The sequence below is a fragment of the Tamandua tetradactyla genome, chromosome 15, assembly GCF_023851605.1.
Source record: "Tamandua tetradactyla isolate mTamTet1 chromosome 15, mTamTet1.pri, whole genome shotgun sequence".
Lineage (NCBI taxonomy): Eukaryota > Metazoa > Chordata > Mammalia > Pilosa > Myrmecophagidae > Tamandua > Tamandua tetradactyla.
In genome coordinates this window covers 41,932,841-41,958,151 of record NC_135341.1, presented here as the reverse complement: position 1 = coordinate 41,958,151, position 25,311 = coordinate 41,932,841, and the positions used below count along the sequence as shown (strand labels likewise).

At 44.5% G+C, this 25,311-nt stretch overlaps 1 protein-coding gene across 4 annotated transcripts in view; it reads right to left on the bottom strand.

The window, feature by feature from the left end:
- The window catches only part of ZDHHC3 (zDHHC palmitoyltransferase 3), a 68,886-nt gene that overhangs the window by 10,870 nt on the left and 32,705 nt on the right, over positions 1–25,311 (bottom strand). The window contains exons 3-8 of one of the 4 annotated variants that reach the window (XM_077129581.1): positions 20,780–20,904; positions 12,106–12,202; positions 11,397–11,478; positions 11,189–11,284; positions 8,314–8,444; positions 4,248–5,956 (exon numbers count right to left, since the gene is read on the bottom strand). In XM_077129581.1, the coding sequence (XP_076985696.1) occupies positions 5,798–5,956; positions 8,314–8,444; positions 11,189–11,284; positions 11,397–11,478; positions 12,106–12,202; positions 20,780–20,904 (690 nt within the window). In that variant the 3' untranslated portion in view covers positions 4,248–5,797. Of the gene's footprint in view, positions 1–4,247; positions 5,957–8,313; positions 8,445–11,188; positions 11,285–11,396; positions 11,479–12,105; positions 12,203–20,779; positions 20,905–25,311 lie in introns of those variants that run through there. The other 3 variants (XM_077129579.1, XM_077129582.1, XM_077129580.1) reach the window with 3 other exon arrangements.

Genomic DNA, 25,311 nt, shown 5'->3' with positions numbered 1-25,311 from the left:
TTACTATTTTCTATTCATGTGGCACATACCCAGATGAGGACTTTGAGCACACTCAACCTCAACAAGCTCATACAAATATTCCAGGGAGAACCTGGAGCTGCCTACCAGAAGAAGTTCCTCAGCACTGACCTCTGGTTTGAAAAGCAGTTTGATAACAAGAATTCATACCACGTGCAGACATTATACTGATAGTGACATTCATCATTCTCATTTAATCCTCACAAAAACCTTTTGTCAAACAAGTGTTTGACGTAGACAAACACTTAAGGAGTGTCAACCCTGAGCCTGGAAAGAAAATATACTGAACAAATCTGATGCATAAAAGGAGGATGAAGGTCTGGATCCTCAGGTTTGGAAGCTGCCAGTAGGGCTTCTTGTTCATCTTTGTGTGCATGTAAAGGTGTCCTGAATACAAAGTTTTAAGCTCAAGGTTTGGGGAGGCAGCAGTAATATCTACCTCAGGCTCAAGAAAGCAAGAACGGTTGATTCTTGGAAAGGAGGCAATGGCCTAAACGAGCACCTCCTCCTCTGCTTGGGTCACATACGAGCCACTGTGATCTCTGCACAAACACCCCAACGCCTCAAAATGAATGCACCAAGGCTAAGGCTTCCGAGTGAGGCAGAGACCCAAGCGCATGCTCTGCACTGAGCTCAGGCTGCCCCCTGCTCCCTACCTCATGGGAAACTCAGAGCCTCAAGCTGTAGCCTGAGCAAACCTGCTCTTTTTGTATCTGGCCAGACACCACAGAATTTGTGGTCTCAGTAGTTGCACAACTTTTTTTTTCATGGGCAGGCACCAGGAGTCAAACCTGGGTCTCCTGCGTGGCAGGTGAGAACTCTGCCTGCTGAGCCACTGTGGTCTGCCCTGCACACCTTTTAATTATGGCCCACAACAGGAAATGTTTTCCCCTGGCAACTGAGTGCACACACACACGTTTCATGAAACAATACTTGTCCCACAATGTTTAATGTATTTTTTTTCCATTTTTTTAAAAAATGCTGGTTGCAAACCAATCAAAGTGATTTCATGAAACACGAACGGTTGTAGACTCCTGGTTTGAAAAGCACAGCAGACATTATACTGATAATGGCACTCATCACTCTCATTTAAGCCTCACAACAACCTTGTGATGTAGTTTATGATGCCAATTTTACAGATGAGAAAACTGAGGCTCAGGGAAGTTGTTGTCCAAAGTCATACAGTTTATAAGTAGCCAAATAGGGATTTAAAACACAGACCAAGGCCAGAGCCTGGACGTTCAGCCAGCAGACTATACTACCTCATGTGTAGAAACCCAGGGCATCCTTCAGGTCCGTATTAGAGCATGTGCTTTTCTCCAGAGGGTTTCTGGCAAAGACTATTCTGTTTTTCATTAATCCTTGGATTGGCTTCCTCAGCTCCAGTCTGTGTCCAGATTTAGAGGGATCCCTTGGCCACTTTGTTTTGCTAGGGCAATTATGCTGCTCAAGCCATTAAACACTTTTCCTTGGGGGAGAAGGTGGAGAAATAAAATGAAGGCTTCCATTTGGGAAGGCAGACTGGTGAGTGGCTTGTTTCTGTTTCACCGTAAATTCTTTATCTTCTATGAGGTGGCTCTTAGGTCTGATAAATATTTAAAAGGTATAGGAAAAAGCTATGTGGCTGCTGAGGCCCACAGATGGAAACCAAAGGTTTGGGCTGCTAAAATGTCATTGGCTCCAAATGATTCAATAGCTGCCATGCCCATCTGGAGGTCATCTGCCTCCACTACCTTCTCCCTTTTGGCCTGGTTCTTCATTCGGTGAATGCCTTGGTCCGGAGACTGGTCAGACTGATGAGATGCACATGAAGGAGTGTTAGGTAGGTTAATCATTTGGCTTTCCTTCAAACAGACTTTGATCATATTCCTCACATTCATTTATTGGGGAGGCCAAGGGCTATGAGGGGACAGGTCTCAGCAGCGTCTCCTGGCAGGAGCACTTGTGGCCTCACAGTCAACATACTGTATTCAGCATCACACTAAGTCCAGCAGTACACAGGACACACATCATCAGCAGGCATCACAGGTCACCTGAAGGGGCACTCCTGTGAGCCCCAAGAAGATTGTGTGTGTGTGAGAATTGCCTAGAGGGCTATTAAAACAGATTGCCAGGCCCCACTCCCAGTCTGATTCAGTAGGTCTGCAGGGGAGGCCTGAGAATGTGCATTTGTAACAAGTTCCCAGGGTATGCTGATGTTTTTGGTCTGGGAACCTTACCTTGAGATCCCTTACTTCACTTTTCCTTCCAACTACCAACAACAATATCCTTGAGAGGGATTCCAGCAAAATTTTCCTCTTTTCATACTTTGATGTCTAAGTGTCTCTTCTAGGCTGAGGCCCCTTTCTTCCATCGGCTAGGCCACCTTTTAAACTGATGCACTTCAAGCTTTGAAATGAGAGAAACTTAAAGCCCAATAATCTGGCTGGGAGGCACAGTCAGCCTCTCAGAGTATTTCCATGTGATGCTAACCTAACATAGGTTAATAAATGTTTGTTAACTTGTGTTATCTAAAAGGTTTCTGCAACATGATGGTGGATTTTAACTATCTAAGCGGCTTAGTCAGAATAGACAAGCACTCCTAAGACAAGATGTCTCATTTTGGACTCTTACAAGAGTCAAGTATTACAAAGATGAAATGGTACTATTAAAAGCAGACTAGCACATACACTTATACCCAAATTCACTTTTTGTGCACAGTGTCACCAAGCTCATGCAAATATGTAAAGATATGTTTGGATCTAAGCATTTTGCATCTTTAGCCTGGCTCCTATGAAAGAAAACCTAAAGTGGACAGGCAGGATGGAACCTGGGGATGACCTAATCCAATAGGTCACGCCAACTTCCTCTTTGTTACCTCCATTCCCCAAAGCCCACCTCCTGAAAGATTGTGGCTACTAATGTTTCATTTTCCCATGAGTGCATCATTCAGAGCTGCCAGAATTCTTACGTGGAAGCAAAAATATGGAGCTGCGTTTGTGTACTCTACATCTGTCATGGAAATATTGAGGAGAGTTCTTCTCATGGGTTGCCAAGCTGGAGGGCAAGCAACTATATTGCAAACAATAGGCACATTCGTCACTGTGTTCTCAGTCTCAACCAAAGTGAAAGAAGAAAAGTATTGGGTTTAGGATATTCCATCTTCTGAGTGCAGCGCTTCACTGTGGCTTGAGAGCTGGGGAAAAGTCATTCTTTCCAGACAAAGGACTTGCAATATTTGAGGTAGAATTATACAGGATGTCTGAAGGAGCCTTTCTCTCTGGGAAAGATATACATAGTATGCTCAGGTTTAAATGATTACAAAAAAAAAAAAAATCAGTACAACTTCTGCACTTTCAACTGCATTCCTAGAAATTCCACAGGGAAAAGAACCAACCTGGATCATCTTTAAATATGCCCTCAAAGATGGAATATTTCGAAGGCATCTAAATTCTTAAAAAATATTTCCCAAGCCCCACCACTCCCTCTTCCTTAGCAGCAGGACCAGAGTTGCAGCACTGTCCTTGAGACAGCCATCCTGGAGGCAGCGGGAGCAGAGCCAGATTCTTCAAAATTGCTCTACAGTTTTTTGAACACAATCATGCTTCTCTGATACACCTAAGTGAACTATAAATAACTTTTAGAAAGCATGTGAAAAATAAACGCTACAAACTAGATCTAAAATTGGCATTTACAAATTATTTAGTCTTTGGCTTGACTCTATAGCATAATAACACAGTAGAGGCTAGTACAAGTTAATTAATTTAGAAAAAGTAGCAGAGTTCTTTGGTTAAACATCTAAAAGAAGATCCTTCTCAGCTGCTCCACAAAGCAATGCTTTGGAATTGGACATGGAGCTTTTCAGTGGCTAGAAAAACCACCTTTCCTCTGGCTCAACTTTGCTTTCTGCTACATGGTCAGAGGAAAAGGGAATCCCTCCACCCCCCACCTCCAGGAGCAATATTAGCTGGCTTGATATCTTTTTCCATAGCAACAGAGAGAGCCCATCAATAAAAGGAATGCAACTGAGGCTGCAGAAAGCCAAAGGAGAAGGCATGGTGGGGAACCTTGTTCAAAAGAGAGGAACCATTAAAGGTTCTTAGAAACAACAAAACCCTCATTCAAGAGAGGAAGCATCAATATCCACTAAAATAATGAAACAAACATCAAGAGAGAAAACTCACATTGACTATGGACAATCTGCTCTCCCTTCAGGGTAAGACCATGAGAGAGCAGAGTTAAATCAGAACCAGTTTTGGAAAAATTTTATTGCATTTTGTTTCCATGTGGAAGCACTGACAGAACTGAAACGATGCAGCATGTTCCACTTACTCTTCTGAAAAATCACATATGGCTAGATTAGCTTTCTCCCTTCCCAGGATTGGATTTAATAAACATTATCCCCTACCCCCACCCCCAAGCAAAAGCTAAAAAAGGATGTTTGTGGCAACTGCTTAAAAAATAAAAACCAAATCAAGGTGTAAGAATTCACAGGCAGTCAGTCAATATTCAGATTTCTGGTGCTTGAAGAGTACTCCCTGCCTCACCTACACAGACTATCTTCAACCTTCCTCCAGGCATTGACCACTCTTTAACATGAGACTAAACATAGGAAGTCCCTCCCAAATGGGAAATGCTATTTAGTCTTGGTGCCAAAGGCGTCAGGAGTCCTTATTGCATGGAGTGGAACAGCCATCTATCAACTTAGAAAAATTGGTGGATGTTATATGCCCTGCATTGTGGTCAACCATGGCAGGCAAGCGGTCAGCCTGACAATAGCCTCCAGGTTAAAATGCAGGTAGGACATGGATATGTGCATATTCATGGGTCTAAAATATCAGAAAGTGAACCCACTTTAGTGATCTATAAAACTAGGAAGAAGGGGTTGATATTATAGCTGGCTGTGTGGGGTCTGGTGCCCAGTCTACCCAGCCCTAACACTAGTTAATTGGCAACTTGCTAGAGAAGGGTGGCAAACCGGTGGCAAGAGAGCAAAGAGATGTAAAAAAGTGTAGATTGCCTGAAACTGCTTAAATTTTTCTGCTTTCGATTGTGTAAGGCATTTTGAACTGGAAAAATTTCTTTCCTTCACACTCTTCCAAATAATCAGAGGGAATATATTTACTGATTCAGGATACAAATAAGAATGCTTTCATCTCTACCCTGACCCCTTGATTCACTCTACCCATCCCAAGCCCATAAGGAGGTACAAGCAAGCAACTGATTTCACAAATTAGGAAGGAAACTGTGTCCACTTGGGGGATGAGGCCGTTGTGTCAAGAGCCCTTCTGAAAGCTCCAGCCCTGATCCTGCCCCTCTCCAGTCTCAAGGGGTAAGGGTCCATCTTCGGTGAGATTTAAAGTCCCATCCGGGAGCCTGCCACTCTTGTTGGGCAGTGGGAAGTCACAGAACCGGGCGTCTGGGACCAGTCCATCCATGCACCAGCGTCATGTCTCACTCAGTTAGTAGAAGTGGGTACAGCCTCAGAGACAGCACCCCTCCATATTAGTCACACCTGACAGACAGCAGAGAGGAAACCAGAGGCCAGAGAAGTAATTTTAAAAAAGAAAAAGGAGAGCAGCTTCCATCACCAAAAAATAGAAAGGATGATCTTTTAAAACAAAACATGGGAACTTTTTTTTTCTCTGCAATGCTCAGCCATTTTACTTGAGACATAAAAAAAAAATTTGTTTTGAGAGTAGGTGCTCTGCTTTTTCGGTTTAAACATTCATGAGAACGGCTCAGACGGTGGTGCTGTGATGTGGTTTGTGTCTGAGTGGCAATGCTGGTCAGGGGTCCTTCAGACCACATACTGGTATGGGTCTGCCTTCCCTTGGTCTGGCGTGGCAAAGGGGCTGGCCCAGCCTAGAGAGAAGGGGTGGCCAAAAACAGCTTTCATGTTCATCCATTTTGTTTTTTTAGCCCATCTTCTCTCTTCCTTTTTCAATTGTTCTATTCCCTGAAAACAAGAACAGTCATACTTTGAGTCAAGCACTTATTGCTGTGGTTTTTGGGGGGAGTTATGTCCATTAGTTTAAGTTGAATGGAATGAATGCTTCCTTTCAGTGATCCTTAAAGCTACTTAGGTAGTAGTTTTTTCCTTTTCCTTCTCTTTTTAATAAATAAGTTATTTAAAAAAATACTTTTCTTTGGTGTGTACACATTTACAAGTCCCTTCAAGAAGGGAATGAGAAATAAGCAAAATCTGGCACCTAAGCCATAGTGCTTATTATGCTGATTCAGTGCATTCTGTTAAGTTAATGAGACCATCTATCCTGACTGAGCCCTTATTTGGGTTCTACAGAGGTACTTCTGGCCTTGAGCTGGGCTGTGTATGTGGGGAACCATGAAGGTTTTGGTGCAAGAAGTCTCCTCAGAGCTGGCAGGGAGCTGACAATCACAATAACTAGAGATGGTCATTAATTTGGGACATGTTCACAGGAAGTGTGAAGCAACTATGACCACTTTGCAGACAAAAAAAAAAAATTAAAGAAAGAAAGAAAAAAGAAAAATCAACAAACCAAATGACTGCTCTGGCGCTGTTTGTTTTGCCAATCTGGGAGGTCAAGAAACACCCCACTTACTAGAGTTGGGGAGACCCAAACTGAGAAAGTCGAACAGGAGTGAGAGGCCATGAGAAAGGGTAGGGAGATGAACACATAGGAGGAAGGAGAGAGGATTAGTATAGGTTAGAGGGGCCTTCCGGACAGACTGGTTGGCCTGAATCACAGCACAAGTCTTTCTAGTGGTCCTCTGGGGAGAAGTGAGATCAGAGGCAAGCCTGCGCCACTCCCCCTGCTAAGTCTCATAGAAGAAAATGGAGATTGTGGGAAAAGCTAGTCTTTCAACTTCTTCAGATGGAGCTGTTCAACTGTCAGGGCCTAAGAATGTGGCCCCTGCCCAGAGGGACAGGAGAGGAGCAGGAGCCCAGCCAGCGGTCAGTCTGCAGTGGTCTCTGGCAAGGTGCGGGCCTGGGCTGCTGGGGACCTCTGCTCAAAGCAACTACCTGAGGAGCAGAGATGGAGTCTGAAGGGGGCCACTCAATTTGAGTCTTCTTCACAGCCTGAGACCTGGGAAGGATGGTGGATAAAGGGGAAACAGCCTTTCCCAGGAGGTGCAGGGTCCTTGATTCTTTTTCTCTGTTCCTTCCCAACACAATCAGGAATGGCCTGGAGGGGGAGAACTAGGACTAGGGTCACTAGAACATCCCCTCGAGCTAGCCAAGACCATGGCCTGCATGGCCAGGCAGTGTCCCAACAGCGAGCAGGACTTGGCAGCGTAGCCTCTGTGGTCCCTGCGAGTTTTCCAGAGAAGCTGGTCATATTTACTGCTTGGGTGAACAGGTAGATCTACAGCAGTGGCTACTGTTTTCACAGAAACACATATGCAATGATGGTTATTTCTTACAGTAAAAGAAAAAAGTTCTTGGGAGTTCCCCCAACCTTCTAAATAGTCAGGAGTCCCCAGAGATTCAGACAGTGGTATCCTGGCAGCCGGGTAGCACCATTCATTCTCTTTCTCTGCCCAAAGGGGAGGTGGTAGTGGGAGAGCTCAGCAGCCAGTGGTAAGGACTCTGCCTTCCTATGAGTCCCCATTGAAGGATGACTACCCTGCAGGCCCCAGATGTCTACTCAGGACCCTTCAGTAAGGTGAGAAGGTGGCACAGTGGCACCAGGGGGAGTGGTTTCCAATCTGGTCCAGGCAGCAACTCTGAAGCTCCAACAGGGAGGTACAGGTAGGATGGAGGGGTGGGGTGGAGGGATGGAGGCAAGGCATTAGACTAGAAGGCAATGGAGCTGGGCCAAGGTCTACAGGCCAGGTAAGAATTTGCTATCCATTGCCCTGGGGCAGGGACACTGTTCCTAGACACCTTCCTCAGGACGTAGTCATGATGTCACCTCCCTGGGATGCTGACCTGCCTGTTAGAGTGGGTTAGGCCACCCTTTGCAAACCACCATATTTCCAGGCCTGTGGCCTCCAGAGGAACAGGGTATCCAAGTGCCTAGCACGGTGCATGGTGCAGCATAGTGTTTAAGAAAGCCACCAGGTTAGGACAGATGGAATCAGGGCAAAGGGAACCTTTCAACCAAGGCAGCTGGGCCCCATTCCTGTGTAATCCATGTGCCCGCCCCATGGCTGGGGGACTTGTATGTGCACACAGAAGATCAAGAATTACTGCAAGCAAATCAAGTAGGTCCTACATACTTGGGCCATCCATTGAGCTCTCAGGTCAGGCCTGTGTGCAGCCCTTCCAGCAGCTACAGACTGGCACCCCACAACCCAGGTGCAGAGGTGGAGGGTGGGGTACCCACTTACCGTCTCATCCGTGCAGATGGAGTGTACCTGGGTCCCAAACATCACTGATGTGAATATGAGGAAGAGTAGGCCCTCAAAGCACAGCAGGATGAGGAGGATTACCGTGGTGGGTGGAGAGAAGGAACTGCATTCTGCAAGGGAGGGAACATATGGAGCTCGGAGCTGTTGTCCACTGCCCACCTCCTAGTGTTCCCTGGGACCCAGACTTGGAGCCCCACAAGGGCTCCCACCTATCTCCAGCCCTGCAGGACTTCTTAATTCTTTACAGGGTGGGACATGTCTCCGGTTTCTGCACAAACCACTCCCTCACCAAGGACCACCCTACCCCATACCTGCCACCTCTCACTCTGGGCTTGACTGCATGGGCACTCCCTCAAGGAAGACTCTCTGGGCCAGCAAGGCCCCTGCCCGGGGCTTCCCTTTCCCTAACACTCGTCCTTGCTCATTGTCTCTTTTCTTGGCCAGACTGTAATGTCTGCATATCAAAGCCAAGCACAATGCATGGCTTTCATGGCTCATGGAAGGACACAGTGATGACTCTGAACAGAGGCATGAAGGCCTGATGACACCACAGGGACACTCCTCACTGCAGAGAGCACAAGGCAGTATCACAAGGTAGAGAGGCCTCCGTTGTCTGGACATTCCTAACTGTGAGTGCTAACTATGATACTCCCACTAATATTCTGTTTTGGTCCCTATGCCATTCCTATATCTTGTATTGTAGAGTTACCTATTGTGTTCTGTATTTATTTGATACCTACCTCACCCACTACACTTCCAGCTTTACGAGGGCAGGGGCTTTGCTTCGTTCATTTTGGAACAGTGCTTGACAATGAAAGAATCTGTGCAAGAAGTTTGAGCTCTCTGAGCTTTAGTTCTCCCTTATGGAAAGTAGAAATGGCTGTACCTACTAGTTGAGAAGTCACAAGATAATATGCTAGGTGAGGCCAAGGCACAGCACTGAGGAGGTACTCAATGGAACCTAGAGCCTTGTCCCTTCCCAGTGCTCCTTCTGAGAGGGTGTCATTCAGCTCCTTATCCATTTTAGCTACCCCAGAGCCGGAGTTGTAGACAGAGCCCAGTGGTCTGTTCTTGATCCCTGCATAGCTGCAAGTGTTCTTCCCCTCCTGGGCTAGGCCCCGTGAACTACAAATGGGGTTTGGGAAGGCAAGCACCTGGAGCTAAAGAAATATGGAACTGCTTCTCTATTCTTTAAACATAACTCAAAGTGCCCTATCCTGTTGGAGAGTGCCCTTGGCCCTGTTACACAAGCTCTCATGGCCAACCAGGGCTGAGCAGTGACACTATTAACTGTCGCATGCAGCCAACTCTCAGGCCTCCACTTTGAGGACTCTCCTGTGCCTTCCCAGCCTTCATTTAATAGGAACAGGGTGCCACAGGAATCTTGACCAAAGATAATCAAGGGCACAGCTAGGATGACCCTGGGCACTCAAGTCAGCCAGATGGGGCTTGAAAATCCAGCTTCAGACCTAGGTTTGAACTATAGGCCCTTTCTTAGCTTTGTGACCTTGGGGAACTTGATCAACTTCTTTGAGCCCTCGTTTTTATCATCTCCAAAGTGGGAAGCATCTTTCTTATCCTGAAGGCTTGTTATTAAGTCCAAACAAGGCACTGCTCAGCAAGCTCCTTTTACCATGTCTGGCTCCTAGCAGGTACTAGGTATTGTTCCAAAGACGGAGACATTTTGCTTCACTGACAGTCTGTGTTACTCCCATCTCCTGCTGGGAGTCTACTATCCAATTATTGGGGGGTGGCGTTTGTGAAGATAAAATTTCCTTGTCAGATTCCTCTATCAAATCACCAAGACTTCATCTGGAGTTGAAACAGCATAATATGTGTACTTTCAGAATGCTCTTCAAGTGATCACAGAACTTGATGGAGACCTACACAGCTCTGTAGAATGTTGCAACCTGCAGATACCCAGTTTCGCTCTCCTCCCTTTTTCTCCCTACTGTTCATCAGCTTGAAACCCCTCTCTTGCTCATGCCAGAACTGTGGTAGTCATGAAATAAATGAGACAGGGTTTCTCTCCCCTAATGACGTCATGGCATGCAGAACTGGTGGGGGGAAAAGGGCAGGTGGAGTAGGTCAAGGTAGATGGGAACTATGAACAGAAGCAGGAACAAACGCTTAACCTCTGACTGGGAGGTTAAAAGATACTATCTTATTCCCATTCTCAAGAGTTCTGAGGTAAAAATAATAGCAAGAAATTGCTTTGAGAGGAAGTTAGCCTATGTGCAGGAAGAGCAAAACTTCTAGACAATGGTGAAATGAGTAATGGGACCCACATAAGATGTTTGTCTCACAGATCGTGTGTGTGTGAAAGCTCTAGACTGCATGTGGCCTCTCTTATTTACAGCATCTATTTTTTTTTCTCAGTGTTGTGCAATCTTCTGACTGGAATTCCTCAGCATTTACTCATTTAAACGGAATAATTTTAAAGCAGAGTGAACCTATCTACAATCTTAATGTAAATGATGACCATCAGTATAAGCAGTTTAAAAACAAGAATCACGAAAATGAACAAACTCCACTAGGCAGAAACTCCTAAGCAGAAAATTAAAAATGGATCTTGGCAAGGCTGGAACAAAATGACTGTTGATTAAGATGTCTCATTTAAAGACATAGACGGTGGGCAACGGTGGCTCAGTGGCAGAGTTCTCACCTGCCATGCCAGAGACCTGGGTTTGATTCCCAGTGCCTGCCCATGTAATAAAAAAAATAAAAAATAAAAAAATTGTATAAAGACATAGAAACAAAAATTCTCCTCTCCCAGCACTTACCCCCTTGCTTGGGACCTGCACTTTCCATGGGTACACTCAGTCTAGGGGGTCTGTCAAACTCACTATTTTACCTGTTGAACTGACTTTAAGGGGCTGCTTTTTTTCATGAAGAGAGATTCGGGCCTCTGCTGCTTCTTCCCTGAAGATTCCATAGGCTTGCAGGAGATCTAATAAAATGAGGTCGGCCCCTAGCACCAGGAAGGGAACAAAGAACCCAACCTTCCCCCCGAGGTAACAACCCCATCCTGGAGCAGGGGGAGGGCCCTCAAATATACTCACTTGTCCAATCTTCTTCGAAGCAATGCAGGAAGTGGAATCCCACCATGATGAGGGCGTGCAAGGAAATGAGAGCTATGTACATCTGAAAGAAGAAAGCAGTGCAGATGCCATTGTTGAGAACCTTCTGACTGTAGACTCCCGAGGACAGGGGTACTTAGAACCTCCTACTCAGGAACACCTATGTCACAGTTTGGCCAAGGCCTGACCAGGATGTCCCAAAGAGGTCCCCCTGTCCCCAGCCCTGGGGTCTGAGGTAAACAGCCCTTCACTAGAGTATGGAATGAGAACAGAAACAAAGCCCTGATACCCAGGTTTGGGTGACCTGGGTGCTCCAGGTCTAAGATTTCTCCACAATGACTGCCAATGGCCGTTCCACTAAATATACTGCAGCTGTCTGCAGCTGAGAGAGGGTTTGAGGTCATCACCCAAATGGCCTTCTTTAGCTACATGGGTCCAACACTTGTGATGGGAGCCCAGAATGGAGCCCTTGCTGATAGCTAATCAATTTGAATCAATTTTCTAAATACCAAGTGAAAGGCTTAGGAACAGGCATCTGCTGAGCTAGGGAGGTCTATGGCAGGAGGTGGAGATCTACATGGCCAGGCAGTACTTGAACAGCAGCAAAGCACACTGACTGTTGAGGGTTTTCAAAGGAATAAAGTATTTCATTGCTTCATGGAGGAAGGGGCAGATTCAGAAGCTGACTTACTGTAAACAGGACGAAGTACTTCTGGTTGTTTTCGCCGACACAGTTATTGACCCAGGGACAGTGGTGGTCCATCTTCCGAATACACCGCTTACAAACACTGAAACGGCCCACAAGTCAGACCATCAGGGGTCTGTCATGTGTTGGGAGGGCTGGGCAGGAGTCCAGCGAGAGGTGGGAGGACCCAGAGAGGAACCCAGAACCCACTGCTCCATTCTAACACCTCTGAAACAGCTTCTTCAGGGCACTGCCACATGTTTTGCTGGGTGAGTGTTGCAAGGGGTTGGGAAGGAAGGGTCTGAACTTCTTGGGGTATAGTCATTCCAAAGAGAGAGTAGTGGAGCCATTCACCTCCAAGGTCTCTTACCTTGTTCACAATATAAATAGGATGGAAGCAACATGACTGAGAAAGAGCCTGTGCCCCTGAGGAAACACTGAGCTTAGAATTTGGCTTACCAAGAGAAGAGACTGAAGCAGTCATTTCAAAAACTTGATTGGGTAGATGGCATACAGAGAACAGCCACTCTTAATTTCCCCAAAAGAACAAACCTGAGTGCCCAACGGGAACTTCTCACTTGCAGCACAGTCTTATGCTCCCAGGGAGGGCGAGACACCCTGCCCCTGAAGAGTGAGAGGAGGAGAAAAGGTGTTCTTTAGAGTGGGATAGTACAAGGGGTCTGGGGCAGCAAGAACTTGCCCACCCCCTAACCTTTCTGCTCTATATTAATATTCACTGAGCCAAAAAAAGCATAAAAGCCATTTGAACTTAACCATTGGTCAGGTAATTTGATTAATTTACATATTACTTACTTTTTATTGGGATAATCTTTAGACTGAAACTGTTTCAAGCTTATCTGATAGGAAACTACCCTCCACCCTCCTCCCTCTCCTTTTCTGACAACCCAAAGGAATAGTATGAAACAAGAGTACGAGACAATTGGGGGCTTGAAAGCAGCTGTTTTCTAAAGCTAAAGGTTAGAATGACCCATTTGCCAACAAGATGTGCTTATCAAAAGTTGTTCTTTCTTAATTCATTCAAATAGGCTATCTAAAGTTTATCTTGGGGGCATTTTTTGTTCAAAACAATATAAAATACTATAAAGACAAGCTTAAAAGCAATACAACTAGATTTCTCTTTATATTCCTCTTTTTTGTGAAAAATAACACAAATACAAAAAACAATAAATTTCAAAGTACACTGCAACAATTAGTTGTAGAACAGATTTCAGAGTTTGGCATGTGTTACTATTCCATAGTTAGATTTCTTTTTAAAATGTTTCTTAGTTTAGGTTGGCTTTCCTCTCTGCTAAGTCTCCATAACTCAGGATTTTAAAAAATCTTAGGTTCTAAAGTTCACAGGGGGTAATGGGTGTGGTCCCTGGAAGAAGGGTGGGCTCAGCGTCCTGCTTAGAGAAGGGGCTGACTGAAAAAGGGACAGGGCAGGCGGAGCTTTTCTCAGGCTGGAACTGAGCTGTTCCTTGGGGCTTTAGAGTCAGGAAGCACAGATGTCTCTGAAGGAATGCTCCACAGTGAGGTTCATGGCCAACTCTGCGTCACAGGGCTCACCCACCCCAAGGAGGAGATGTGAGCTTTGGAGACAAGGCAGACCTGAGTCTGGTTCTGCCAACTTCCCAGCTGAGCTATCTCTGTCAAACTGGCAAAACTCTGAGCCTCAGGTTCCCTACTATACAAAATAAGTGTTGGTATAAGGAACAAATGAGAGCAGATGGTGGGCCTGGCTCAGAGGAGTGGACAATTCACACTGATCTCCCCACTCCAGAACTTCAAAGGGTTTGCCAACATGAATGTGGAGGGAAAGAGTGCATCTCAGAGATACTGTCCCAGCTCCAAAATCTCCCTAGGTGCCATGAAATGAACATGAAGGGAAATATAAACAAAAAGCCAGTACCAGCAAGTCCATTTCCCCAGCTCTTCATCTCTTCATAGATACCAGATAACCATGAGCATGAAGTCATGATCTGCATATCTCCCAGTGATGCCTGCAGCCACACGTCACCCCCACCCCACCCCTCTTGGTGTATTCTTTCCTTTAAAACCACAAGCTGTCAGAAAGGGTGCTGGAGCCATTTTTCCTTTCCTTTTGTTGGCAGGTGTTGCTGGCTCCCACCTGCCTGCTCTCCCCTTGCTCTCACTCTGTTGCTTTCTCTCTAGCAATAAACCTGTTAAGCTTTAACTTGCTGTCTCCTGTGGAATCCTTCAATGACTCCATGCCTAAAAGCCACTAGACTCCCTCAAGCTACCCACTGCAGTCTACTTCTTGCATGACCTTCCCAAGGCAGTCAGCTCTGGGTTTCTTTATTCCCTCCCTGTTTGGGGAACAAACTCCTGAGAGTAGCCACCTGCCTGCTCTAGGCACCTGAGCAGTTTCTTTTCCATTGTACTTATTTTCAAGTAGGTACTCTGAAGTAGTACTTGCTTGTTGTGTAGTAGATAAATGTCAAGTGGCTCGCCATCCTTTAAAAGCTGCCCAAGAGCTTAAATGAGCACTCACAGAAATCCAGTCATCACCTTCCTCCCAGTCTGTTTGAGCATATAAGGCGTGAACAAAGGGAAGCTTAGATTTCACAATGGGCAAAGTCACATTGGGCATCCAAGTTAGAAAATACACATCTTTCTGAAAGAAGGGATAAGTGAGAGCCTCAAGAGTTGGTCTCAAATGCTGGTCTCTGAGTTTTCTGTGTTTAAAGACATGAAATGCCAAGAGGGCACCTACCTCATGGCTTAAGGAGCTGTTTAGAAACAGGTTTCTGGGCTAGGTGGTGGTGTAGTGTGGGTGAGGGGAGGTCCAGCCCAGGTGATCCTACTGTGGTTGGAGACACTGCTTAGCAGCTGACTCATTCATGGTTTCTAAAACCCTGGCCTGAATGGCTCTGGGGCTAGGCTTAGAGAGTGCCAAAGGTAAGGCCTAGAGGTTGGACCTCGAGTGGATCCAAGAATGTTCAGGGTGGTGGCCACCCAGACACAACCTTGCCCTGCTGTATCACCTCAGGCACCATCTGTCAAGAGGAGGAAGTGTGGGTCTCCCACCACGACCCCTGACACCCCACTGGGGAATGAATCACCTCAGAGAGTGATATCCCCAGCATCCACTGCACTCCAACAAAGGCTCATAGTTCCCACAGAGCAGGATCCCGCCCAGTCTTCTAACGTACAGGCAGAGTCCCCTTCTATGTCTTGGTTGCAGATAGCCCTGATGCCTGGAGGGCCCCTTCTCCACTCTTTTCACTTGGTAAAATCCATCTTATGCTCTGAGGCTCCTTCGTAAATCTTTCCTCAGCCTCTCTTCAGAGAATGGGTTGTTCTTTCCTTTACACACTCCTTCCCAGAACTGATTCCAGGGTTTTGTGATCAAGGGTGCTATGGGCTGGCAAGCTCAATGGCTGGCTGGTGCACAAAAGAATGCAAATTATACTCGCTAAAGAAATTAAAGCCTTAAATGGAGCCTTTTTTGGTGTCCCAGGCTTCAAGGTTTCCAAAGCCCCTTCTAAGTTTCTAAATGATTGTATTACAAGCCAGATGTTTCCCCGAGCCCCTTCTTCCAGGTTCTCTACCATTTTTTTCAGGACCCAAAGCAGTTCTTTCAAAGGCTTCATAGACCTCCAATAAGTCCATCAGCTCAAGTGCATTCAGGTTCTTTTGGACTTATGCGTTCACTTCCCAGGGAAGTGAGGGCCGTTCCTTAGTGATTAGCCCCAAAGGAGTTGGTTGAGGCTCTCCTGCCCATGTGGGATGATGGCCAATCCTGGACACACAGTCATGTCCCATGAAGACTCTGTGCCTCTCACTGCAATAGCTCATATCGTAGCATCATGGGGACACGTGTGCCTGCCCTGCCTCAGGCAGGAGTCCCTGGGGTTAGGGCCATGTCTAATCTATCACCATAATCCCAGGGCCAAGGCCAAGACCTCACTTAACAACTGTCTGTTGAATGAAGGATTTGACACTACAGACGAGGGAAATTGAAAGTCTGGGAAATAAGCTCAACCACATCAAATTGGGATGCCCCATGAGGAAAATGAAAAGAAAATAGCAAGAATGTACTAAGTGGGCCACAGCTTTACATAGAGGGTTTCATTTCATGCCTCATTAGCTGTGATGAAAGTTACAAGCAGAAAAGGCATCTACACCACATCTTGGACCCCAATCAGAAATTCCTTTAGTTAAGGTAGTATAGCGGAATGAAGAAGGGCTCTGTGGACATAAGAATGGTGTTGCGGATTGCTAATGCGGCCAGAATGCAATATATCAGAAATGGATTGGCTTTTACAAAGGGAATTTATTAAGTTACAAGTTTATAGTTCTAGAGCCATGAAAATGCCCACATTAACACATCAAGAAGAGTATACCTTCACTCTAGAAAAGGCTGATCACTTCTGGGGTTCCTCTGTCACATAGGTAGGCATATGGTGACATCTACTGGTCCTATGATCCTGAGTTTCACTGCTTTCAGCCCCTGGTTCCAGCGGCCTCGTCTCTGAGCTTCTGTGGGCCTTCACTTAGCTTCTCCGGGGCAAACTCTGGATTTCACCTCTTAGTTTAGCATCTTCACATTTCTGTGTCTTGGGGTCTCCTCTCTGTACAGCTTCTGAATGCTTTCTCTTTGTGAGGTCCTTTAAGGACTTCAATAAACTAAGACCCATCTTGAATGGGTGGGATAACAACTCCATGGAAACAATCTAATAAAAAATTCAGGCCCACAACTGGGTGGGTCACATTTTCATGGAAACAAAAGATCCCACCTTACTGGTCTGTTCCCACAAGATTGGATTAGGATTAAGGCACCATGGCTTTTCTGGGGGTACATAAGAGTTTCAAACCAGAACAAACGGGTTCAAAAATCCCAGATCCCCACTTTGAGATCTGGGCAAAGAAATTTAACTTCTCCAAATCAGCTAAGGAGAATTACCCCTGAATTCTTAGGGTTGCTGTGAGTACCAAATGAGATAATATATTTAAAAATATTTAAAATTGTAATATATTATTTAAAAATAATACAGTGCTTCTTGAACTTTATCAGTAATTGTAATTACAACATCCCTACAAACAGACGAGACAACAAAAATCTGTCAGGGGACCTAAGCAGCCCAGGGCTGTCTCAGCCTCAGTTGATCACTACGTGTGTTTTAAATAATATATTTTATATATTATTTTAAAATAATACAGTGCTGCTTGAACTTTATCAGTAATTGTAACTACAACATCCCTACAAACAGATGAGACAACAAAAATCTGGCAGGGATGTTTCTTGAAGATGATTGTATAATGATTTAGCTTTTGCAGTGTGACTGTGTGATTGTGAAAACCTTGTGTCTGATGCTCCTTTTATCTACTTTATGGACAGATGAGTAAAACATATGGGTTTAAAATAAGTAACGGGGGAACAAATGTTAAAATAAATTTAGCATATTGAAATGCTAGTGATCAATGAAATGGCAGGGTAAGTGGTATGGTATGTATGAATTTTTTCTTATTATTTCTTTTTCTGAATTGATGCAAATGTTCTAAGAAATTATCGTGATGATGAATATATAACTATGTGATGATATTGTGAGTTTTGATTATATATCAAGAATGGAATGATCATATGGTAAGAATGTTCATGTTTGTACGTTGTTATGTTAAAAAAAAAAAAATCTGGCAGGGGCCCTAAGCAGCCCAGGACTGGAAACAGGGCAGTGTTAACTCTGTAGAAAAGAACTTTTGGGCAACCACAGTGGTTCTTTTCTCTCCCCTCCCTGAGCCCTTGACTGCCTCCAATGTCTGGCATTTTCCTCACTGCCACCTCCTCGCTTCCCTCCCCAGGCTGATCCAAGGGAGTTATTCTTGAGTGCTAGTAAACAAATCAGCTTGAACAAAACAAGAGTTGCTGATTCATATGAACTCGGCTGAGGATGCCCCTGAGTTGCCTGTTTCTTCCTCAAGAAATATGTGCTGACAGCTGCTTCTTTGTGATGATATGCAGTGGCCCAAGTATCTGGGGGACAAATGATTTGGGTTATGAACAGATCTGCCCTTTTCATCCTCAGTACAGTAGGCAAAACCAGATTTGTGTGTGGCTGGTTGAGCTGGGAGGCCTGCTGCCTGGTTAGAGAAAGTTGATCGTTGGTCTTACCTGTTCAGGCATAAGTATATGTATATGTCCAGCTTTTTTGGTTCCACTTCTCCAACAGAGTCCATAGAATTCTGAGACCATCTCCATTCTGTCTCATGGGTACCACAGTTACACACAGACCTGGGAATTATAGGTGTTCCTTCCAGGCCTCTAGTGTGTGAGTGAGCCTTTCCTCCAATAAAAGGCTCTCCAGAAATCCAAGCTGCTTTCATCCTGGCTTCCTGTTCATGAGGACCATGCAAGCATTGGGAAATCCTGAGCAGAGAGCCATTTATGCTAATGTGGCCACCACAGTATTGGGCTGATGCCTTACGTTCTTCTCACATGAGGAGGTGGAGACCTGTGGCCTTAATAGGGCCTCATCTCCCCATCCACAAGTCCACTTGCACCCTCATACGCACACACAAGCGACCAGCTGAGGCTCAGAGAGATACAGCAACTGGTCCAAGGTCCCACAATGTGGCAGTGTCAGTGTTGCTGAACTTCCAACACTGACATCTGCAATGTCAAAGCGGGAGCCTGTTCTAACACAGTCTGCCCTTTTAATCCAGGTGATGCTTAGAAAATAGCTAGTCCTCAGTCTCAGGGTGGCAGGAAAAGGCAATCCTGACATTTCCATTTCTGGTACAAGGAGAAAGTCTGGAATTAGTTTCTAACACAGATCTCAGAAATTAATCCAGACACAGAAAACCTCACCCAAATTAGAAGTGGGTCACCCAAAGAAGTAGCCCCCTTGACCCTTAGTTTCAAACAGGTCCATCTAGTTGTGATAGTCTCCAGATTGCTCATTCAGACAGACAGACAGACACATACACACAATTACAGAAAATTACAAGACTCATCCCTAAACTGGAGTTCTAACAGAAAGAGCCCTAGCCTGGGAGCCAGAACCACTGGGACCAAATTCTGCCTCTAGTACTCACCAGCTATGTGATCTCAGAGAAGTTACTTAATTCCTTTGAGCCTTAATTTCCTCATATGGGGAGAATCATTCCTATAGCAATACCTATCTCCAGAGGTGACCACGAGGACTAAAATAAGATGACTGATGATGAAACAGGACAGACTGAGGAGAGTGGGACACAGCAGGTACATAGTGCTCTATGAATCCGAAAGCTGGAGACTGACTGCTCTCCTCTGAGAGGCAGGCCGTGAGGACCATACAGAAATGCCACCTTTCAGATGCTCAGAACTCTCACACAACCCAAATGTCTCAATGGCCTAGACTGACGAGTGTGACCTCCAGATATCAGGAGCACGTTCATTTCTCCACAGCCCTTCCTTCACCCCAAACATACACACCAGTCTGAAATGGAGGCAGTGCTGGTTTGAAGCTGTACTTACCCCAGAAAAGCATGTTCTTAAATTTAATCCATTCCTATGAATATGAACCCATTGTAAGTAGAATCTTTTGAATGAGGTTAGTTCAGTTAAGGTGTATCCTACCTCAGTCAGGATGACTATCAGTCCTATTACTGGAGTTCTTTTATTTTTTCGCATGGGCAGGCATCAGGAATCGAACCTGGGTCTCCAGCATTGCAGGTGAGAACTCTGCCTGCTGAGCCACCATGGCCTGCTCACTGGAACTCTTTTTAAGAGAATGAAATTCAGACAGAGAGAGAGAGAGAAAGCCATGGAAGCAAGAAGCTGCAATCAACAAAACCCAGAAGAAAAGGGAGAAAAGGGCAGACACTGCCATGTGCCTTGCCATGTGGCAGAGGAGCCAAGGATCTCTGGCAGCCAGTTTTTGGGAAGAAAGCCTTGCTTTGATGATACCTTGATTTGGACATTTTTCTGGCTTCAAAACTGAGCAAATAAATTCTCATTGTTTAACCCAACCAACTTCATCTTATTTGCTTTGAGCAGCCTAGGAAACTAAAACAGGAGCTGGGTAACATTCCTGCATTTCTGTAACAGCATTGAAAGATACCCTAGTAATGATAAAGTGCATTTTACCAATTAGGTGTCTTCTAGTTGAAAAGACTTGAAATAACAAAGAAACCTCAAAACCCAAACGGAAAAATTACCACAGGTAAAATGGGGAAATTTTTGTGTGTGTGATGATTTCCACACACTGTCACAATCTCTAGAAGTTTTGTTTTGTTTTAAAGAAAAGCCTTCATCCAAGGGCAAAGCTCTTCATTTCCCAGTAAAATTTAAGTGAAAAAAGCCAAACTCTTAACTGTGTAAAGTACTAGGCACTCACAGAACAATTTTCTGAAGCTTAGTCTCACTGACCTTGTAATAAAGCTGTGAGATATGCAGAACAGGAGTTTTAAAGATATGTAAACAAAAAATGATTCAAGGGCTTGCCCAAAGTTCTACCAGGTTTGGCAGAGCCAAGTCTGGGGACAGGTATCCTGACTCCAAACTAAATGCCCTATTCAATCTAGTAAGCTCACACCCAAGAAAGATTCACAATGGTCACTAGGTCCAGATTACAGGATATTCAGAAGCTCCTTTGCTCATGTGGTACCTGTGGGGAGGAGAAGGAGGTAGGATGGCAAAAGAGGTGAGGAGGTAAACCCCAGGGTGGGTTTGTACCTGCAGTGGTGGGCTCGGTCGGGCTTGATGCTGCAGCATTTGGGACACTTGTATACCACCTGCCCGGGCTTCAGTTGTAAACTCTCAATGAATTCTTTAGTGGCATTTCCTTTGGGTACTGCCCCCTGTAAGAAAGAGGAAAGGCATCAGGGTAGGACTGGAGGATCCACTGGCTCTAACATTCCACAGTGGAGACAGTTATTTAAAAGTAGCAACCTGACACACACAAGGACAGAAAACTTTGAATTTTATGTTCAGAATTGTGCCAACACCAATAAATATTAATTGACAAAGGATTTTCCTGAGGAAATGCCATTCGGACACATTAATTTCTTAATTTTCTATACCAAAACAGTTAAATTGTTCCCATTTTCCACTTCCATTTTATTAAAATCCAAATTTTCATTGAATTAATTCTCTCCTATATAAACATACAATGGAGATTTGACTCACCTACTACTTATCTCCTGGTAACTGCTTCTGCCTTTATGAGTGTTCACTACTAAGTATTCTATCTACAAGCCCAATTTTCCCAGAAAAGAATTTGCAGCTCTGAATTTTAATGGGTGTTTAAACTGCAGTCAAGTTTTTTTAACCAGTATTATTGTTGTGAAGAATTATAATCTGTATATTGTTCTTAATGGATCCACAAACAACTGTGGGCAATCACCCTTAGACATTAGACTGAGATGTTTCCTGATTTGCTATGTAATCCTTCAAATAGGCTTGTGACTACTTTGCATTCTTGTTCTAACTGTCCACATTTTCCCTGCAGCCAAGAACAGAGTCAAATTTTTTAGCAGCTGGGTAAATGGTGACACCAATAAGCCACTAAGAGAGCAAAGAGAAGCAAACCTGGGGAAGAGCTGACCAAGTAGTTCAGTTAGGGTGTGCTGAGGAGGAGGTATCAGGAAGGTGGCTGGAAATATGGGCCCAAGAAGCCAGAGAAAAGAGGGTCAGTAACACTGCACGAGAATTAAGAGGCTGGCTCAGAAGTCACCTGTCCTGGTTTAAATCTGAGTTCTACATCCATGAGTATGTGTCTGTGGACAGGTTGGCCTCTCTGTTCTTCAGTTTCCTCACTGGTGAACCAGAACTAAACTTACCTAATTCCTAGAGTTCCTGTGAGGGCTAAACCAGACAACTTACAGAAAGGGCTTAGGTAATGCTTGTTGGCACAGAAAAAGTGTTCAGAATCTAGCAGCCTCTACTCTTGCTGGTGAGATGAAATCAACTCTGCAGTGTTTTTTTTTTTCCTTGCATGGGGAGGCACCAGGAATCGAACCCGGGTCTCCAGCAGCTTTGTAGTTTAAAAAAAACAGAGGCCTAGACTCCAATGCAGCCCTACTATGTAAAAACTGCCAGGGGGTAGGGTCCAGACACCTGAATTTTTAAAGTTCCAGAGGAACCAACTACTCTATAGCCACAGATGAGAACTACTGTGCTAGATCAGACACTCTATGAAGATCTGATGTGTTCAGCACAGGAGCCGCTGGCCTGGAATATGGTATGAACACATGGCCACAGGTAAAAGACCTAGCAGCTGCAGGCAGAGAGATGAAAGGAGCAGTGAAGGTGTGCAGAATGTAAATGAAGGGAGCCAAGGATGCCATCCTAGAGAACCCTATTTTCTTGGCCTCACTCCTAAACAAGAATCTGCCCAACACTGGGTTGAGCTATGGGATAGGCATCCACCTAACAGCTCCTATGTCAGGTCTATGGAACACCAGTCTTTATTCCTCAGCAGGCACCCACGAGACATTACAATCAGGAAAATTAATGCGACATCAGAACAAAAGCTGAGACTGCCCCAAAGTCAGTTTCTGATAGACCCAGGGTGAGTAAGAGTGTGGTTTATTAGAGTAGGGAGGTGGGGACTGAAGAGCTGAGAGCATCCTTGGTCATCCCAGAGTGGAGCTGATAGATTCTAAGAGGACAAGTGTGGAGTTTCCAGGGCAGAGGGCTGAGGCCTGGGAGTCAGACCCTTTCTTATCAAAGAAGAATGCTGGGAGTGCATGGGAGCAGTGGTTTTATATCTTGCTAAGAAAATGGCCCACAGGGAATAAAGAGTCTCGCTAAGGAAAGCACAAAGATAAATCAATCAACTTTCTCCTGAAAAACTACACTGCATAAGTGCTGCAGGAAGTACAAAGAAGTAATGGGGGCTTGGACCTCAAAAAGCTGGTAGGGCAGACCGACATAGACACAGTGAGGTGGCTGAGACAGAACATCTGGTGAAAGGCATGGCCACCAGTGCTTAGGAGCTAAGGGGATGAGGAAGGGTCGAAGGTTAGGAGTTCAGGAAGGCCAGAAAGAACCAGGGCTGGAAGGACAAGGAGACTTCTGGTGGATGCTAGGTAGGAGAGGGGCACCTGGGAGGGGCAGAGTCCAAGCACTGATTCAGAGGTGGGTCTGTAGAGTAGTGCCTTCAGGGAGGTGACTGACAGGGCAAAACAGATGGAGCAAGAGGGCATGTACAAGGGTCTCTTCCCAGAAGCAGAGAAAGAAATTCAGTACTACTGATCAGTTATGGGAAGATTTTTCAGTTTGTTACAAAAGAGGCATTGGGTGACTCTCTGCGGGTCTCCAAGCAAGCATGTACTTATGATTCTCAGTGCTCTGGCCTCTCTTCCACATCCCACCAAGTGTGCTCTTGGCTGGGTCCTGGTGAGAGAGCGGAAAGCAGAGTCCTGGCCTCTAAGAGCTTGCTGCTCAGCCAAGTTCTTCCCTTTTGAGCCTCTCTGCTACCACCAAACTCTCTGCCCTTAATTCACTCATGACAGAGGTAGCACTTGGCAGAACAATGATGCGCTTCCCCACTGGTCTGTCTTGAGGATGAGGGGCCAAAGGTTCATGAGGGACAGGAAATGGGGGGATTGAGAAAATTCAAAGGATGGTTGTTCACATGTACATGAATGTTCATCTCATTGGTGGAGGCTCAGGACTGCAAGTGGGGTGGAAATGAGGCCCCAAGAGGAAACTTCTGGAGATATGGATCGCAGGCTCCCAGGTACCATGGGCACCAAGATGCTGAAAACTATGCATGACTCAGGATAACGATACCCCTCTGCGATGGCGGGGAGGTTGGGAGAAGAAGGCAAGGAAGGAGTACACAGGGGCTAAAAAGCTTTTGTAATATTTTATTTCTGAAGCCTAGTGGTGAATAGTGGGTCCCTTATACCCTACCAGATGTTTGAAATGTTTCATTAAAAAGTTTTAAAAAGTTCAAAAAAGAAGTTGGAAAGTTGTTTCGCCTGGGGCCGGCGATGGTGCACAGCCTGCCATGCTGGAGATCAAGGTTTGATTCCCGGTGCCTGCCCATGCAAACAAAACAAAACAGAACAAAACAAAAAACCCAGTTGTTTGGCCTGCAAAATGCAATCAGATCTATGCTGCACCATAAATCAGGGAGCTTTCCATATAGGATGGCCTGAAAGTATCCAGGGACTCTGCTAAATTTACATGTTAATTTCAACAGTTTATTTTCAAGTTGCTTTGTATTTCTTTCTTTCTTTTTTTTTTTTTTTAACATAAATTGTCATTATTTGCAAATAGTGGCAGTTACATTTCCTCCTTTTCAACTCTTATAGATTTTCCCCTCAATTAACTCAAGAGGCCCTTCAGCAGAAGTTTCAAGAGACCTGTCAATTGCAGGCACCTTTGTTTCACTCAATCTAAGAGGGTAAGCCTTTTTTTTTATACATCATTTCAAACCAACACAAGTTATAAATAAAATAATGTACTTATTAATGTATGTGCAGCTTTTGTTGCAATACAAACACTAATCATTTGTTAATTTATTATTAAACCACATATTTTCCTAAGAGGGTAAGCTTTTAATAATAATAATTTTATTATTAAATATGTTTGTTGTAAATATTTTGTGGATACCTTTTATCAAGTCAAAGTAGCTTCATTCTATTCCTCGTTTTGTAAGGGTTTTTATTATGATAGGTGTTGAACTGTATCAACCACTTTTAGGTACATATTAAAGTGAGAATATCATTGTTCTTTGTTGTTAGTGTGGTAAAATATGTTGATTAATTTTCAAACATTAATCAAGCTTATACTTCTGTAATCAACCCAAATAAATATGTATTCATATTTTGCTTAAGATTTTTGTATTTTTGTTTATGAATGGTATTGACCTACTTTTCCTTTCTTATAAAGATCTTGTCATATTTTTGGTATCAAAGTTATTCTTGCTTCATAAAACAACTCAGGAAATGTTCCATCATTTTCCACTTTCTAAAAAAGTGTGAGAGAAATTCCTTAAATATTAAATAAAATTCATTTAAAGAGCCTCCTGACTCAGGACATTTCTTGTACAACTGTCCTTAATTATGATTTCAACTTTTTGAATAAATATAAGATTGTTAGGATTTAAAAAAAAAAAAATCAGTCAGATGCTAGAAAAACCTAAGACAAAATTTCAAAAGCAAGCAACCTGGGCGGGTAAGGAAAATATGGTATGTACAATGCAGTCTGGAATATAATTCTTGACATTTTGACATTAAATATGCCACAAATAT